Below are 17,804 nucleotides of genomic sequence, written 5' to 3'. Positions count from 1 at the left end.
CGGAGTGTTTAGATATTTATCAAAAAAAACCCTCTCTCCCTCCCCCCCTCCCCACCCAACACCTCGAAAAATTAGGTCCACTTTTTCTGATTTCGCACCCCCCCCCCCCCCCCACCACCACCACCAAAGAAAACTCCTGGGTACGGGCCTGCCTTATTTTTGATCTTGGCATCAGACTGCTCCTCCCTGCATTTCGTATCGGCCATTCTGCACACTGGAAGAGGCTTGGCGTTTTCACCCGTTAGCGTCTCTTTGTGAAGCTTGCAGCCTCTGGTACCCAGGGTAGGCCGTGTAGGCTGTCACTTCCCACAAACCCCGCTGACCAGATACTCGCAGTCTCGCCGATTACAGCAGCCAAAGCTGTCGAGATCATATAAGAAGTATAGCAACTTAGTTAACAAGGCAACCCATATCATGGGTTAAATAAACTTTCGGTATCGCGCAGTGTTTGCTTGCAGATGAGATCTGTGACCGCTGGAGCCAATCGAAAATGCGGTCAATACAGATACAATGGCCTGTGGAATAAATTGCTGCGATACAATCATTTCGATCACCATAAACAACCAGGGCCAATCAATCACGGAGCAAACCCAGTAATTTCTAACTACTGTTATAACTATTATTTTTATGATATTATTTACCTTACATATGGTCGTGCGAGGCACTTCAGACAGTTTAAAAGATATTCGTGCCATTTTGAAGGCTTTGTATACTAGAGTAAGGGATTGATATATTTCGTTTGTTTATCCTCCACAGGCTAGCGTGGTAGCCAGGATTTTTAACAGGAGGGGCCCAAAATGCCCTTTGAAGGCATTTTCTCCTGCATTTTAGATATTGTCTCATACATTTACTGTATTTTTGGCGGCTAAAAGGGGGGCCCGGGCCCCCTGGGCTACCCCCCTGGCTACGCCCCTGCAGGCGATAAGATAAGACGTTGATATGTTATGCAGGCGTGAGTGTGAAACGGATTTGTCTTTATTTTGTGTGTGTAAGCTGTAAAGAGTGCGTTTGTTTCTAAATCTCTTATTTTGGGTAGCCTGTGTTAAATATCCATATATATAGATGTCATGCCTATATTTGTAAAGTGTCTAGACGTCTGTGATTTTGGCATGTTTTGGGATAGTTCTGACCTGAAATTGTTCTGCGAGGTTTTGTTGATGTTTTTCTTCCCAGAAGCAAGAGCCATACTTATACGAACCGGTGTTCTAAACCCGGCCAAAGCCAGGCAAAAACGTCGAGTGATTTGTCGTTTCCCTTTATATATAGATTTAGGCACTGCCTAAAAGTGGAGCCAGCATGATTTTTTTCAGCATAAACTTGTGTAGAACCCCCCTTCCATGCACTTTCATTATGCATCATGTTCCACCACCCACAAAAACGGCACCATATGTAAAACATATGCATGTTCTATAAATACTGCAACTATTATTAAAAGGTGTCCTCCCAATCTTCCTGGGGAATACATAGAACAAATATGTTTTTTTTGTTCTAGGTAAAAAAGTATTTATTGACATTACTAAGGATATTATTTACTAAACTATACTTGATAGACAACTGATACAGCAAAATTAGCAAAATAACAGGGAAGGCTTTCAGGTGTGAAGGGAGGTCATATTTATTTTAAAATGAGGATCAATTAAAGTTCCTCATAAAAAACTGGGTGCTATTTTATTCTCTTCAAAATTAAAAACAATAAACAAATACATATCAAATTTCTATACATTAATAAGTATATCAGCAAATCACACTATCAAAAGTGAATTTGAGGTAAAAGTAGTCATTCCCTGCCTGTACTCCCAATTCCTTTTACTTCTTTAAATTACTTTACTTAACTTGCAAAGATAGGGCTTTATCATTTTCTTTCTCTTGTGTAAGTTTTAAAATTAGCAATTCAAATATTGGAAAAATATCTTTATTAACCTCTCTCTTGTGCTTTAAAATGTAACTTTGCTATGGGTGGATTAAAAGCACTCCAACATATTTGAAAAAATTATGAGTACATTATTTTATTATACAGTAAAGAACCACATATAAGAACCTAGAATGAACCTGTTAACCTAAAATTATCAAATTAGAATCCTTTTTATAAGCATCTATTTATCCTATAATTTGAAATAGGTTGAAATAGGAAAATTGATTTCTAAATAGTTTTAAATATGATCTTAAGGGATCATTTGGGAGACCTTTTTTTGTTTTTTATGATTAACTTACTACCTCAATGAGTCATTGTAATAGCAAGAGACTATTTATGAACATAAATAGCCTAAATGTCACTAACCACACATTATACAAGAACCTGTCAGGCTAACTTAGAAAAAAACTTGGTTTTTTTACTTTTATAACTCTGGTTCATTTTTTTAGAACAATTTTTCCATTAACTTCTTACTTATCCCCATCTTCCCTAGTGGGAAATAGGGCCGCGACACGGTGACGCCACTCTTGGCGGTCCTTTACAACTTTTAGTGCCTCGCCCCAAGTCAATCCCATCTCTAGCAGCTCAGCCTGGATTTTTCTTCACCAAGTTGTTTTAGGCCGTCCAGGCTTACGTTTCCCGATAGGAGTCCATAAGGCTGATGTCCTTGGGATACGCTCCTGCCCCATCCTGAGGACATGACCCAGCCACTTTAGCCGGCGGCGTTTTATCTCTTGGGTGATGTTATATGATCCCGTTTTACAGTAAAGATCTTCGTTGAATATTTTCTGAGGCCAAAAGATACGTCATATCTTCCGCAGACACCCATTATGGAAGGCACTGATCTTGTCCATGTCTGCCTTTACAACGCGCCAGCACTCAGATCCATAAAAAAGAACTGATTTCACGTTGCTGTTGTACAATCGTAGCTTGGTCTTTAAGCTATACTGCTTGGACTTCCAGATGGGGTTAAGTCGTGCAAAGGTTCCACGTGCCTTACCTAGCCTTGATAGAATGTCTTTTTTGGCTCCATTATCCTTGCTAATGAGGCTGCCTAAGTAGGTAAATTCCTCCACGGACTCAAGCACTTTACCCTGGATGGTTATAGTCTGGCCCCTACCTTTCGACCTGTTCGGCAGCTCTAGAGGTCATTGGGACATACAAACCACTCCACCACGGTAAGGTGGTGATCCCAGCGGAGCAGATTTTTTTTTCCATTAAAATATTATCTTACTTTTTGTTACTTTATATGTGTTTATTTTTGGTGACCTACATTAACTACCAATGCCTTATATGTACATCCCCTGGGTCATGCCTCTTAGCCAGCAGCTTGTGTCTCAGCTTGATTTCAGAATCTCTGGCTGAGATTAACCTGAAGAAGTTTGGAGAAAAGCATTTAAGGAAAAACTGGTAATTTCCTTACAATACAAATATTATACCACAAAAACCTAATTCATAAAACCTAAAACTAAAAATAGGATAAAAATATTATACCACAAAAACCTAATTCATAAAACCTAAAACTAAAAATAGTCCCAACTACAATTTTCTAAAATGATACCCATTACAGAAAATGAACATATGAACTTTGCTGTCTCATAAAGCTCTATGATCTGATGAGCCAGAGGTTGAAATAGCTTTTATAGGAAAAGCTGCAGAGGGGAAAATCATTGCTTTTGAGCAAATTGCTCCTCTACAAAAAAGCTGTCTTGGCTTTCTATGAAACCTGAATTTTACTTTTGGACCACATTATATTGTGACATGTGAAAAAAAAGGTTTTTTTAAGGTTTGTAAGAAAACATAGAGGTATCCAGGGTTATTGAAAATATTGTAGGTGGTATCAAAACAAGGCATATTTTTTTAGGTAATAACAGATTCTCAAGGTCCTAATATGTATGTGCACCTTTTTTTAAATCAAAACAGAATTCCAGAATAGTCGATTTAAATTTGGAGTGTTCATCAAATATATGTTGTTTTTCACAAATTGCTAATATTTAGAGTTATAGGAGACCAGCTCTCAATTTCTTTAAGGTTTTAGGAAACCAGTTCTCTATTTCTTTCTCCAAAGAAAGCTGGAGTTTACCCAAGTAATTCATTTAAGCATTGCTCATCTTTGTGAGAATTTGACCAATCATTTATTGAAATGAAAAAAAAACTTTTGGTTTTATTTCTAGTATATCATAGCTGTCAACCCAATCTTGTGAAATCGGATGAAATACAGCAAATATGTGGAAAAAAACCAAGAGAGCCAATGCGGATGAATACAGAAAATGTATGAACATTCTCACAAAAATTAGGTTTATGATGAGGTTCAAAATCTTGTGACAGAGTTGACAGCTCTGGTAACTTATATTCAATTCATTAATGAAAGTAGTCATAATTTTCCTATGATAGATGGTGAATGGCAGATTTAGAGATAGAATTCGATAAATACAGCCTAGAATATTTATTTATTAAATTCAACAATGAAAAAGGTGTTCAAAGTTTGAAAAGAAAACAACTCCGAAAGATCGTTCCGCTAAGTACTTTAATACAATACGCTAACTTACCTACGTCTGCCAGTGCAAGAACAAATACATAGGAGCACTTGTTGGAGAAGGTCTCTATAAAATTAGCTTGTTTTTTTCTTTCTTTATCTTGTGGCTTACTCTGACATTTCAGCTGACCTTGACTCGAGCACAAGACTTGACTCTTCAAAACTTTCAACCATGCTTTTAAACAGTCTTTTGCACATAATTAGACAAGTTCATATCCGTGGTTAGCATTCCCACGAAAGATTTTTTTCAAGCACTTCTTTTTCGACAATTCTTGGCTTTTCTGTAGTCAGTTTTCGTGTGTTTTTGAGAGGGCCAGAAATACTCATCCGCCATATTGTTTTGCGCGCTCTGGAGGCCTGTGTGCCGAGGCAGATCGCGGCTGGCTGTATGGCAGCTTGTGACAATAACTTCATTGACCACAATAACTGAGTCGCCTAGTTATAGACCATTTCTATACCTATGGGGCTCCGCGCGCGGCCGCGCTGGCTCCGCTATAAAAGAGACAAACGATAGTTTTTTTTTGTTGTTGTTCTTCCTAACAAAATTCCAGTAAACGTGAAATAAATTTTCGAGCGCGCTGCACGTTGTTTTAGTGGTGAATACCTGTTCAAAAAATAAGGCCCTCCCCTAAACCCTGTATCAGAATTTGAGGTCTTCCCACACATCGACGCTCAAAAAATCGCAACCCTCCCCCAAACATAGCAGCGTGTCTACAAAACAGTTGTCAAAATTCGTATAATGTCTTCATTGGAAGTTCTGTATTTCGTGGTAGTCTCGAGGACTATCCACCGCTCTTCAGTAAATAATTGTTAATTATTCCGTGTTAGCGAACCAATCAGAGCGCACTTTCTTGAGAAGTTCCCGCCATGTATATACTAATGTTCAATATGTATACACGTAATTCAAATGAAACAAGACCCTGCTTGCAGGTTTGACTGGGATACCTGATACACTGCCTTTGATCCTAATAAAAGTATTTGTATAATCTTGAGTTTCATTGTAAATATCGCAACACTGATTCGGGCAAGAAAGGTGAGGAGCATCATCTCTCCAAGTTGACGGGGGGGGGGGGGGGGGGGGGGGGGGGAGACTCCATGAAAGTAGACGGGGTTATTTTCTATTTTTCACGGTTTAAAATTCTATCAAATACTATCCAGACATGAAATTAGAACAAGATCAACATCACTACAAAGACAACACGACTCTGACAATTCTCTAGTTGTTTATTGAAATTGTTCCATAAAAATATAATGACATTCAATAAGGAATAAAAAACAAATATGGTAACAAATATTGGTAACCTATCGACTCGTGTTTTCGTGACGTCCGTCCGTCCGTCAGTCCCTTTAAAGCATCGTATGACAACCATTCTTGACAGGTGTCATGTATGTGTCAAGGGAAGTGCAAAGCTGTGGTCACGTGATTGGTGACGTCACCGATGACGTCACTAGAAGCAAAAATATGCTGACGTCATCAAAATAAAAATATATTTATATTTCACGAAGGAAACATCATATTGCAACCAAACTCGGTAGGTGTCATGTAGGTTCCAAGGGCGATGCAACAATATGGTCACGGTTGTGTGACGTCATCGATGACGTCACTTTAACCAAAAAAAGTGATTAAAAGCAAAAACCTTCATATCTCTTGAAAGAAACATTGTTTCACAACCAAACTCGGTAGGTGTCATGTTGATGTCAAGGGGGGTGCTCCAATATGGTCACGTGATTGTGACGTCATCAATGACGTCGCTAGAAGCAAAATATGCTGACGTCATCAAAATAGAAAACATACATATCTCTTGAAAGAGACATTGTATAACAACCCAACTTGGTAGGTGTCATGTATGTGTCAAGGGCGGTGCCCGGATATGATCACGTGATGCGTGCATCATCGATGACGTCACTTTAAGAAAAACTATCCCGATGTCATATCTATATTCATATCTCCTAAACGAAACATCATATGACAACTAAACTTTTTATGTGTCATGTAAATGTGAGGGACGAGGTATAACAAGTTGGTCACGTGATCTGAGGAATTGTTGACGTCGTCAAAATCACTATTTAATATTTCTTAAATTATTAAGCAAAAATAAACAAGGTTTTGGTCGTTCATTCTTTTGTATTCAGATCACATCAAGCTTAGGAGCTGGAACTGTCTCTAACTGACTAAAGTCAGCACATGCTTCTTATGTCCTTCTTTATACGCTACGGCTCTACACGTGTTGCAAATGTATAAACACAACGAAATGTGGCGTAATCAATTCAAGTGAGCACGACTTCATAAAATTACTTGATAGAAAGTAAAGTAAACATTTGCAGCAATAAAATCGCCAATTAGGCCTTGATTCTCCACAAATACATAATTCGTAGATGTGATTCTAAATTCCAAGATGGCGACTACCTCAGCTTGCACATTGCTCGGGACCACGAAAAAAAAAACAGTTGCATTTTATGACTGGGCTACCACAGGTACCCCAGTAATAAGGTTGCACTCGAGAATCCATGTGTCGTAACCCGCGGTGATTCATGGGTAGCGTATAAACGGCTGAATTCTTGTATGTGAAGGTCACGTGAAGTTTCATAAGAACATGAGCACGAATTATTCTACGGCTTTTTAAACCGTTATTTGGATTATTTTCTTGATAGAAAATAATAAGTGTACACCTAGTAACGCTGCACACGGATCCATGTATCGAATGGCACTGCCTCACGGGTATCAAATAACTAAGCAAGTAAGCGTAAATAAAAACAAACACCAGTATTACTGATATACCAGTATTCAGCCATTTATAGGCTACCAAACGAAGCACTGCGGGTTATGATACATTGATTTCCGAGTGCAACATTGAACCTATTTGAAATAGGTGTATATAGAAATACGTGAAACTAGTAGTTCAATTCTTAGAAATTTCATTTTTCTAACTTAAAAGTTTTAAGCTGATTTGAATTTATTCTATCCTGGGAGATCTGCTTCGTCTTAAGATCAGGCCACGCGATTCGCGCGAAAGACTATGAATTTCTCCATAGTATCCAGGCGCGTTCGCAGTGCTTGCTCATTTGGACGCCATACGTTAATTTTTTATTGGAGGCTTGTCAAATACTTTTTCCATATGATGCCTAATGATTACGAATCCACCCCCACACCCCTGCAAAACCGCTCAAAAGTAATTTCTTACTAGACAATCGTCAAATACTTTCCTTCATTCCATGGCCGTGTCAGGGAGTGAATTTGCAGGCGACGCGTTCACCAGAAACGGGATTTCAAAACGGTGCCAGAGACTAGACGAGACGTGAGTTTTTCAGGGCCTTAGCCAAAGTTGGCTTCTAGAGACAACAACTTGGCTTGTTCTATATAAATCGGTGTTAAGTCCCCTTGTTAACTCTTTGTGGGCGGGTATTCTGCAGTTGCTCGTAATCCACAATATTTAGCCCCAGGGGCGGCGGAGTGGTCCCATAAGTGGGGAGGGATGGGGCGGGGTGGCGAAATTTTAGGGGAGGGGTGGGTAGTGGTTTCAGGGTAGGGGTGGCTGGTGGTTTCAGGGGGGGTGGTACTTTCAAATTCTTAAGCGCTATTATTGTTTATAAGAACGAAGAGGATAACCTAGATTTTCATGCACGGGATTTTAAAATGTTCAACAAATTTGTTGTCGGTTGCACATGTACCGCTTGGTTTTTTTAAAAAAACGTTCTTATATAAAAAAGCATCCGCTCAGAAAAGTGAGGGGGGGGGGGGGGCTCTGCTGGCCTGCAGTCATTTCCACGCTCGTAAACGTGTTGATTGCAAAATTGTTTTTTTTTTTAATATAATTTCGTGATGCTTTAATTTTCACCGCAATACAAATGCACTTTTTTACGTTTTATGGGTGTTTTATGTTACGAAAAGAAACAAACAGGAAAGCGAGTTAGCTAATTAAGCAAGCAAGAAGGCGGCAGGAAGGTGTGGCTATACGCGGGTATGATGTCAGAAGTATGACGTCATTAGGTGGGCCCTGTCGGGTCTATTTTTACCGCTTTCCGGTCTCACCAACATCACACCGTTTAGGGCTGATGATTTGACTTTGATATCACATTTCCTTGCAGTTTACATGATTGCTCTTTGACATTCGCATAGCGTGAGCTTGAACTAATTATCCCAGAGAAAAGAATTTGCTCCCCTATAAGCGAAATCCCCCGGATTGCATTGCGGAAAAAGAAGATTCAAGTAAGCGTCTCCGCATGATTGGACTTATTTAAGAGATTGGAAGCGAGACATGAGAGGAAACCAAGGGGCCATGAGAAATTAGTCAACGTGAACTAAGACTAACCCCTGCCTGGATCATATCCAAACGTAAAACCGCGACAGATACCAAGAGCTGATATGCAAAACAAGTGAAAGGTTGTTAAGAAATACCGACTTTGATAAGGGAGAAAATGGTCGAGTCTTGTGATCTCATAGAAACAAGTCTGCGATATGTAAGTTTCTTGAGGCAAGTCTATATCGCGAATTGTGCGCTCAACGCCATCTTTGCGGTGACAGCAATTACGGGTAACCTTTTAGTTCTGTTTTCAATTTGGAAATGTCGTCTCTTAAGCGAGCCCTCGTATTTCTTGCTCGGAGTGCTGGCCCTGACGGACCTAGCAGTCGGGATAATTGTCCAGCCGCTCTATGTACTTTATAAGACCTCAGAGATCCTCGGTATGGCAAGTATTACTTGTGTCACTGGCGTCGCAACTAATATCTTCGGGAATTTGTTCTCTGGGATGTCCTTTCTGACTGTCACGTTCATCTGGGTGGATCGGTATTTGGCGTTACACTTGCACTTGCGTTACAAAGCTATGGTCACGTCATCCATGTACTCAAAAGTCATCACAGGATTATTCATGGTACTCTGTCTGTTTGTTTCGTTCTATCCATGGAAGATTGGCGTCGCAATTATTTTCAGCATCATCATCGTTCCAGTCTGTCTCATAACGTCGACTGTTGCTTACTGTAAAATATTCGGTATTTTACGAAGACATGTGAATGTTATCCACAGCGAAGCAAACCTTGGGGAAATAACGGACAACGCTCGCGCTGAAAGCGTTCTAAAGTATCGCAAATCTGTGCTTGGAATCGTCTACGTCCAAGTGTTTTTTCTTGTGTGCTATACGCCGTATTTCGTGGCACTTGTCATCCGGACGATCTTAGGCGTGTCACCAGAATGGAAGCTAGCCTGGAATATAACGACTACGGTTATCTATATCAACTCCTCTATGAATCCGTGTTTGTTTTGTTGGAGAATGAAAGATATCAGATCAGCTGTTATAAAAACGGTTAAAGGTTTTCGTGGACCCAGAGATAGAAGTGAATCGAGAATTTCTCGCATTTCCCCTAGAGACTCTAGAAGTAATACACTGAACCCAGAATACGTAAAAACCAAACATGATAACCAAGCCCAAACATGATAACCAAGCCCTATTGGCTGTATTGAGTCTGTCTTGGTTCGGGAACTCCCAGAAGATGGAGATCTCGCTCTCCCCCCCCCCCCCCCCCCCCCCCCTCACCTCTCTTCTTTACTTTCTCTTGCCTCCCCCGCAATCAGTCTTACTTTGTTGAAAGACTGATTCCTTTGTAATAAAAAGTTTATAAAATCATTTGGAAAAGGGCTAAAGGAATTATAATATCACCGGTCTCCATCGACCGTATCTGGAATAAGAAGCCAGACGGCTCTGAGCGCTTCTCAGAAACTGAGAGAGACGTAGTGGCGTTAGCATGTGCATTCGCGTTCCCGGTAAAAAAAATAACAAATTAAAAACAGCACCACCGCAGTAATAAATTACAAGAAAGCACAAAAAGCTGACTACACTCGCCGATTAGAGTTTGTTTAATCATTTTTTTTTTAACTTTCCTGGTTGCGTGCCTTGTCGGAACAGGTGCTCGCTTTACAAATTCGTGTCCCTAAACTCACAGAAATATAAACCGACTAAGTGCTTGGTATTTGGATAGTCTTTGTCATCCACTCACTCCGACTTCTTTTAATTAATATTTGAGTATTAAAGTGCCAACCTGTGGTAACTGTGTGCTAACGGAAGTTAACTGCGGTTTATTATTCCGTTATTCCATTTTATTTATTCTGTTGGCGAAAATAGGGTATGAAACTCGTAAATACGTTTGCTTTAGATGATACGCAAACCAAAAATTACTTCTTTCTAGTCTCAAGAATGCAAGGAAGGTTTAAATTACATCAAATACTAATACAAGTTTCTGTAGTTTTTGCAGGTTAAATTACTGTTTGCATAAGATCGCATCCTAGTGTGGAGTTGACACAATTTTCTCGTTTATTTTCCTGTTTGATAGGAATTTTGTGACAGAAGCCATTATAATTGTTAGGCAAACAGATATGTTATTTTTCGTGAGCAGCGCAGTAGGTCTTCGGGCATATTTGGCGCAGTCGCTATATATATATTTACAGTCGAAAAAATGAATCGCAACCATAGATGTATTTTTCCCACGAAATTAGGCAAGGTAATGTTTACACCTTTTTGTACCACAGTCTTTTTATCTTTAAGAACTAAGCGTACTCATGAATACTAGGGCGTATAGAAAGACGAACTGATATTATAAAGGCTGAAGGGCCAGTACTTGTGAGGCGACGTGCGTGACGTGAGGCAGTGAAGGCGGAAGTTATAACAAGCACAACCTGAATAAACAGCCAAGAGAAACTCATAGAAATACTTGTTATATCCATATTAGCTTGCGGAACTTGGCTTCGCTGATTCGCTTTCACTATAGGATAGCATAAATAAGCGGCTTACTTGAACTAAAAATAGCGGAAATGTATGAAAGGTTGAGCGTTTAGATATCATGGGGTTAACTTGGGAACACAGTTTACTTCAAATACATTGGGTGAGGAAAGTGTCTGAAACTACCAACTACATTGCGACAAATAAAGTGGTCCAAGACTTGAGACCACTTTGGGAGTATCCATGCATGAGAATAATTCAACGAGGCCGTGTTTGTTTTTGGTTTACAAGCCTCAGAGTATTCAGCTCGCTCGAGATGCGTACATTGCGGCGGCGGCCATCAACTGCATCACGATGTTTCCCGCCATTATCTTGAACGTGCTTCTGATGAGAGCGATGTCTCGTTCGCCTGCTCTTCGGAAGCCATCGACTCTTCTCCTGTACAGTGTTTCTGCGTCGGATTTACTACTTGGTCTGATCGTACAGCCGGGATATATCGCCAAGAAGGTCGGAGAGCTCACTGATAACTTTCACATTTATTGCAAGAGTGCAATGTTAACGTACGTTGTAGGGAATTCCTTGACGGCAGTGTCATTACTCAATCTTACTGCTATCGCCATTGATCGATATCTCGTCGTGACTTCGGGAATCCACTACCCGAGCAAGGTGACCAAATGTCGCTTGTTTGTGATTATTGCGTTTATATGGACTTTTGCCATATCTATAGCTCTGGGACAAATTGTGATTAAAAGGTTCCTGGTGCTTCTTTCGACTGCGATAATTATTCTAATTTGTGTCATCACCTCAACGCTATGTTACACCAAAGCGATGTATACCATCAAAAGACAACAGACGCTCATGAATGCCGCAACCAGGAACAATGCACGCACAGAACGCTACCGAAAGTCTATAGTTACCATGGTAACTGTATTTATCATTTTCATACTTTCCTACACGCCATTTTGCGTCTCTGTGGTCATGGTTGCAGCCATGGGTGAGTCTGCAAAATCCTGGTCAGCGGAGGCGCTTTGCTCTGTGATAGCCTTTACAAACGCTTGTGTGAATCCTCTCATTCTGTTTTGGCGTATCAGAGAAATCAGAAACGCCGGGAGGCAGCTTTTGGCAGGGCTGAGCCTGCACACAGGCAGAGCAGAGGAGAGCCACTCAGAATCCATGGGTGGTATGTCTAGGGTTCGCATGCTAGCCAAAACGTCCACCGGAGTTTGAGAGTGCTTACTTCAGTGGAGAGGGGTATTCCGCGAATCTGCATTTTACCGACAACAGTGGGATTTGGCCAACGACCTAATGGGGTTGCCCTGCCGAAAGCCAAAACTGCTGTCGTATTAGAGACTGCGAAATAATAAGACTTTTAAATGACTGCGAAATCCCGAAAACTGTACACTGTTAAGACACATAAAAAAATAAAAGAAAAAAATTAATATATAGATTTAGGCACTGCCTAAAAGCGGAGCCAGCATTGAAAGAATGTTTTTTTTAATGAGATTAAAGAATATATGAAGGATGTAACAGTATTCCAAAGATTTAGATGCCATACTATAGTTTCCATGTACTAATAGTTCTTAATTCCAATTTTTTAATTTCAAACCAAACCATGTTCTTTGTCTTATGTTTGGGGTAGAGAGGAATAAATCAACAAATAAGCAGAAAGTCAATGAGGAGTTGAAAGGGAGAAATGCGCCTCTATTTGAAAAAAAGTTAATCTACTTAAAAAAATATGACAAAAATGCAATAATAGCTTGACTGAGCACTTTCCTAACATTTTTCCCTTTCCCAATTCCCTGTAGGTTTGATATAAAACTGTTTTCTTTACAGATTTATTATTAAAAAAGCACAAGTTTGTTATTATCTTTATATAATTTATTAAGCAAGTACCTTTCCCTTATAAAAACCCTTTTATAGAAGTTCCATTAATGTACACTTGTATCAAAGCTACATTCTGACCGGCTTTGCCCTTGCAAAGAAACAAATAATGGATGAAACAGCATTTCAAAGATAGAATGATATAGTTAGATACACTTCAGGTGCCACTTACTAGTGATACTCCATCACCAAGGAAATTAAAATCCACAAATATACCTCAGTCATGCATTACATATTGGTGAACCCACCCTTTAGCATGGTGGCCTGCTGTTTTTTTTTATTTTATTATTTTTTTTAGAAACCCTGCAGCTGGATCCACACATGCTAATGCTACTACAAAATAAAATGCAATCAAATAGAGAAGAACAAATTGACTTGGGTAGCAAATTAAAAAAAATCCTTGATATTACTGATTAGTGCTAAATGAAAATGTCTAATTTAAAACCTAACCTATTTTAATTTATTCAGGGTGCAAAGGGGAAACAGCAAATAATTATCAATTGCATATAAAAATAGTCAATAGAGAGAGAAAAAAGAAACTGGGACTTTTGATATTTTTATTTTTGACAAAAAATTTAACAATAATGCAACAACTTGATTGAACACTCTCCTAACATTTCCCCTTTCCTTAATTACCTGAAGATAATGATCACTATCTTCAGGTTGATAAAAAATGGTTTACAGATTTACAGCATCATTGACACAAAGTATCTTGCTCTAAAAACCCTATTACACTTATACTGCTGTATCAAAGTAAGAAATCCCAGCTACATTTGCCTATTCTTATGCCTTCAAGCCTTTAGCATCAATCATGACCCTCAGGTAGTCCTTTGGTTTTACCTAAATAAAAGTGAAAACAATTAACTTGGGTATTTGTTTTTCTTACAAATTAATATTTTCATCATCCCATTTATAACCTTCTAATTTTCCATAACTATTTGAATAAAAATAAATAAACACCTTAGATAGTATGCGAGATGCAGACAATATAAGCTTGAGCAAAAAAAAAAATATAGGTTGCATTTTTGGTTTTTATTTTCGATAAAAAAACTACTCTCTTAACTTTAAAGTGGTTATTGACAACAGTAGTGTTAATAAAAATCTAGACCACATATAGGTGCTAATGGGGTATCAGCAGTTCACACTCGCATGCACAGGAAGCACCGCCTATGACCTCATGCCTAAGACATGCGGGATTATTTTTGATAAGCACTAGGTATGCTTTACTCGTACCATTATTCGCACTCGCCCTAGCAGCTCACAACAAGGGTACGACCGCAAATACCGCCATTATGCAGGAGTTGCGCGAACTATTTTGGCTCTCAGCTATTTATAATTTTCACATTGTTGCAGTCTACTTAGAAGGAAAGCTGAATTCTTTAGCAGATTCGATTAGCAGGCTTCATTCACCGTCGAGTCTCCTAGAATTTTATTCTATGCTCTGCAGCCATTATCCTATTTCGTATGTTATTAACATTCCGCTGCTCGATCACATGTCGGCTGATAGCTGGCGCTTTCTATCTTTCAGATCCACACCGAGCAAAACTGGCCACACAGCTAGAGAGCGAAGTTTTGCAGTATCGCCAGCACATATTTGCTGAATCGACTGCTGAAGTGACTTATAAGACTCATCGTGATACCTACTTTCGTTTCTGTTTATTAATCGGATGCGCTCCAGTTCCTATTCAACAACAGAATTTGCTTCAATATGCCGCCTTTCTGGCCCGGAAATTAAAACCCTCTTCGATCCGCTGTTATCTGAATGTAATTGACATTTTGCATAAAGAATTCGGACTTCCGAATCCTCTTCTGAACAACTGGCAGTTACAGTCTTTACTTACTGGAATAAAGCGAGTAAAAGGTAGCCCTCCGAACCAAAAACAACCGATCTCGCCACAGCTTCTATTGCATCTTTACAACACACTAGACTTACGTAAGAGTTTCAATGCCTCCTTGGGCTATATGTTTTGTGGCGTTTTTCGGTATGTTTCGGAAACCGCACCTACTCCCCACTGCGGTGTCTAAATTCGAAGCCACCAAGCAGCTAAGATTTTACGATTCATTCATGGGGTACGCTTGTGACGATACGCTGGAGTAAAAACCATCCAATTTCGCGAACGCATTGTCAAGGTTCCCTTGCCGCGCATACCGAGCAGTGCGCTTTGCCCCACAGCAGCGATTATGCACGCCTTTCGCCTTACCCCCGGTTGTAATGCACAATCCCAAGCGTTCGCATGGGTTAACTGTAGTCACAACTATAACATCTTTACTGATAATCTGTTCATGACGAAACTTAGACAACACCTTAATATTAATATTAATAATAATATTTCAGGCGTAGATGCGGCAACATTCTCTCCGTCGCGGTGGAGCCTCTTTTTCATATCAGTCGGGTATTCCGCTGGAGTTTATTACGGAAGCCCATGAGGGCCACTCAACGTTTTCGTTAACAACATCTCACCTTTCGGTCACGACTTTGAACTATTTGCGTCACGACAACTCACTTTGAGTGTCACGACAAAGCACTATTTGATTATCGCTTAAAACATTGCAGGTTTAGTTCACCATATCGCACTTTGTGTCTCAAAACATCGCACTTTGTGTCTTAAAAAACTCATCATTTTGCCTTTGCTTAAAACATTTCAGTATATCGTTCACGACATTCAAATTTGAGCTTGTAACATAGCACTATTTGTCTATTGCATAAAATATTTGACTTTGTGCTTCATAACATGGGACTTTGTGTCTTAAAAAATCTCGCGATTTGCCAAATGCGCAAATTATTTCAGGTTTTGTCTATTGCAAAAAATAATTAACTTTGTGTTTTATAACATGTTACTTCGTGTCTTAAAAAATATCGCGATTTGCCGAATGGCCAAATAATTTCCGTTTTTGTCTATGCATAAAATATTTAACTTGTGCTTTAGAACTTAATTTCACAAATTTGAAGAGAGTTTTCAAATAACTGGATTCTATACTCGAATGACCTGTGAGCTCTCTACAAGGTCTAAAAACTAAACAGAACTTCAGGATAGGCCGAGGAAAAGAAGCCTTTAGCGATACGGGATCAAAGGCTGAACTGGTTGAGTGCTCGCTCGAGTTTTATTCAGTGTTCAGTATAAATCACGGCGTTTGACTTTGTTTAACTTTTTTGACAATCGTTTACAGAATTCCATAATATCTTAGGCAACGACTCAAAATGCAGGGGTGGATCCAGGTTTTTGAGTGCCACTGGTCTATGTTCAATATAGCTGCCTACTAACTGTCTTTGAGCAGGAGAAGGAAAAATGGTACTTATAGACGGCAAGCCTGTGGTTGGTCCTTGGTCCAGGAGTTTTCAAGATAATAAGAAAAAAAAATCCAATATTAATATCATATGTCATATACAAAAGATATGTACAAATTATAGACAATATAGTTTGAATAAAAACTCCACTTTTTCATCCTTGGGGACTGCAGTAACTGGAGCTCTGGAGAAAAATCCAACATTGTTATCATAGTTTAAAAGAGAGAAGTAGTGAATGATTATAAAAAGAATATATAATTTGAAAAAAACTCCACTTTTTCATCCTTGGGAACTGCAGCCACTGGAGCTCTGGAGAAAAATAAAACATTAATATCAAGTTATAAAAATGAGAAGTACTAAATGATTATAAAATATATATATAATTTGAAAAATACTCCCCTTTTTTATCCTTTATCCTTTTATCCTCCCTTATTTATAACTGCAGCTTCTGGAGCCCAGGGAAATGTTTGTAAACCATTTGAGCTTAACATGAAATCCCAGTGTCAATAGAAAAATTGAAATCATCACTAAATAAAAAAACATCTAGAAAAGACTTTTTAAGAAAGTTATACAGGCACCAGTTTGAGTTTCTGTAGCTGTTCTCCATCAGTTTAAGGGTGAGACCCAGATGGAAAATAACTCACAAGCTCTCTAGAAACAGATGGTGCAAAAACTTAAGTTAATATGTTTGCCATTCTCATCCTCCTAGGGTGCAATTGAGCAAATAAATCTATTATTCTGTCCAGGTCTAAATCCATGTCTTTGTGGGTATACATTAGTGCCAGCCCATTCAATCTGTCCTCAGTCATTGTGCTTCTCAAATAGGTTTTAAGATTTCGAAGGGATGAAATGGATCTCTCACAAGAAGCAGATGAAATTGGAAGTGTGATCAGGATCTTTAACATTAAGTAAATATTGACATATGCATCTTTGTCAATGTCCTCCAGTGTAGCCTTAAGAGTGTCTGGAATCACTTCTCCTCTGTTATCCCTCCCCTTCCATAATCTCTCCCATAATAAAAGCTCTGCCTGTAAACCTATATAATTTGGCACGTCCTGTCTGTAATAGTTACACAATTCTAAAACATTAGGCTTCCAGTCGTCAGTAGCAATCAAAACAGATGATCGAAATACCTTTGTAGCAGATAAATACATCATCCTTGAATCTAGAATCGAGCTGCTCGAATACATGGTCTAGGAAAACTCTGGTCAGATTTATCTTGTAATAGTCTTCAGGATTTGCAGCAGGAGCATTGGGTCTATGTCTCTGTCTCTGAGCTACCCTTGGCATATCTGGTTGTACATCTACTTGTCTTGCGATAGTTACTGCATCCTGGTACAGTTCATGGTGTGTGGCATCAATGTCATTGCTCATTTCTATGAGAACTGATATCAGAAGAGCAAGTTCTTCTTTCGCTTTCAGGATATCCATAGCTTTACTTTGCAGCTTCACTGTAAGTGGCTTAGTTAGTGCCAAAATAT

The 17,804-nt window shown here is 39.2% G+C and overlaps 2 protein-coding genes and 2 long non-coding RNA genes across 5 annotated transcripts; 2 read left to right on the top strand and 2 right to left on the bottom strand.

The window, feature by feature from the left end:
* Positions 1 to 159: 159 nt before the first annotated feature.
* LOC125561371 lies at positions 160 to 4,922 on the bottom strand. Of its 2 annotated transcripts, XR_007307400.1 has the most exons (3): positions 4,462 to 4,867; positions 3,186 to 3,284; positions 160 to 360 (listed from the first exon to the last, which is right to left on the bottom strand). It is a non-coding gene; the product is annotated as an uncharacterized LOC125561371 (long non-coding RNA). The 2 variants fall into 2 exon arrangements; XR_007307399.1 differs by lacking the exon at positions 160 to 360 and having other exon boundaries at positions 1,597 to 3,284; positions 4,462 to 4,922.
* A 3,531-nt stretch (positions 4,923 to 8,453) lies between these two features.
* Positions 8,454 to 9,896, top strand: LOC5500736 (trace amine-associated receptor 7f). Its single transcript, XM_032369129.2, has one exon. The coding sequence runs from the start codon at positions 8,865 to 8,867 to the stop codon at positions 9,876 to 9,878; it is 1,014 nt and encodes a 337-aa protein (XP_032225020.1). The 5' UTR covers positions 8,454 to 8,864; the 3' UTR covers positions 9,879 to 9,896.
* An 857-nt stretch (positions 9,897 to 10,753) lies between these two features.
* Positions 10,754 to 13,254, top strand: LOC116607364 (histamine H2 receptor). Its single transcript, XM_048725452.1, has 2 exons — positions 10,754 to 11,924; positions 11,961 to 13,254. The coding sequence occupies exons 1-2, from the start codon at positions 11,400 to 11,402 to the stop codon at positions 12,381 to 12,383; spliced, it is 948 nt and encodes a 315-aa protein (XP_048581409.1). The 5' UTR covers positions 10,754 to 11,399; the 3' UTR covers positions 12,384 to 13,254.
* A 468-nt stretch (positions 13,255 to 13,722) lies between these two features.
* On the bottom strand, positions 13,723 to 16,528 carry LOC125561324. Its single transcript, XR_007307364.1, has 2 exons — positions 14,971 to 16,528; positions 13,723 to 13,877 (listed from the first exon to the last, which is right to left on the bottom strand). It is a non-coding gene; the product is annotated as an uncharacterized LOC125561324 (long non-coding RNA).
* Between the last annotated feature and the right edge of the window lie 1,276 nt (positions 16,529 to 17,804).

Source organism: Nematostella vectensis, chromosome 3 (assembly GCF_932526225.1).
Source record: "Nematostella vectensis chromosome 3, jaNemVect1.1, whole genome shotgun sequence".
NCBI lineage: Eukaryota > Metazoa > Cnidaria > Anthozoa > Actiniaria > Edwardsiidae > Nematostella > Nematostella vectensis.
Note: the sequence above shows the minus strand (reverse complement) of the source record. Positions and strands in the feature narration are given on the sequence as shown.

Excerpts from the sequence above, each read along its gene's own strand:
- LOC5500736 (XM_032369129.2), top strand. The coding sequence starts at position 8,865 with ATGGTCGAGTCTTGTGATCTCATAGAAACAAGTCTGCGATATGTAAGT.
- LOC116607364 (XM_048725452.1), top strand. The coding sequence starts at position 11,400 with ATGCATGAGAATAATTCAACGAGGCCGTGTTTGTTTTTGGTTTACAAG. Across the intron at positions 11,925-11,960 it reads AAAGGTTCCTGGTGCTTCTT|TCAACGCTATGTTACACCAA; the intron begins TCGACTGCGATA and ends TGTGTCATCACC.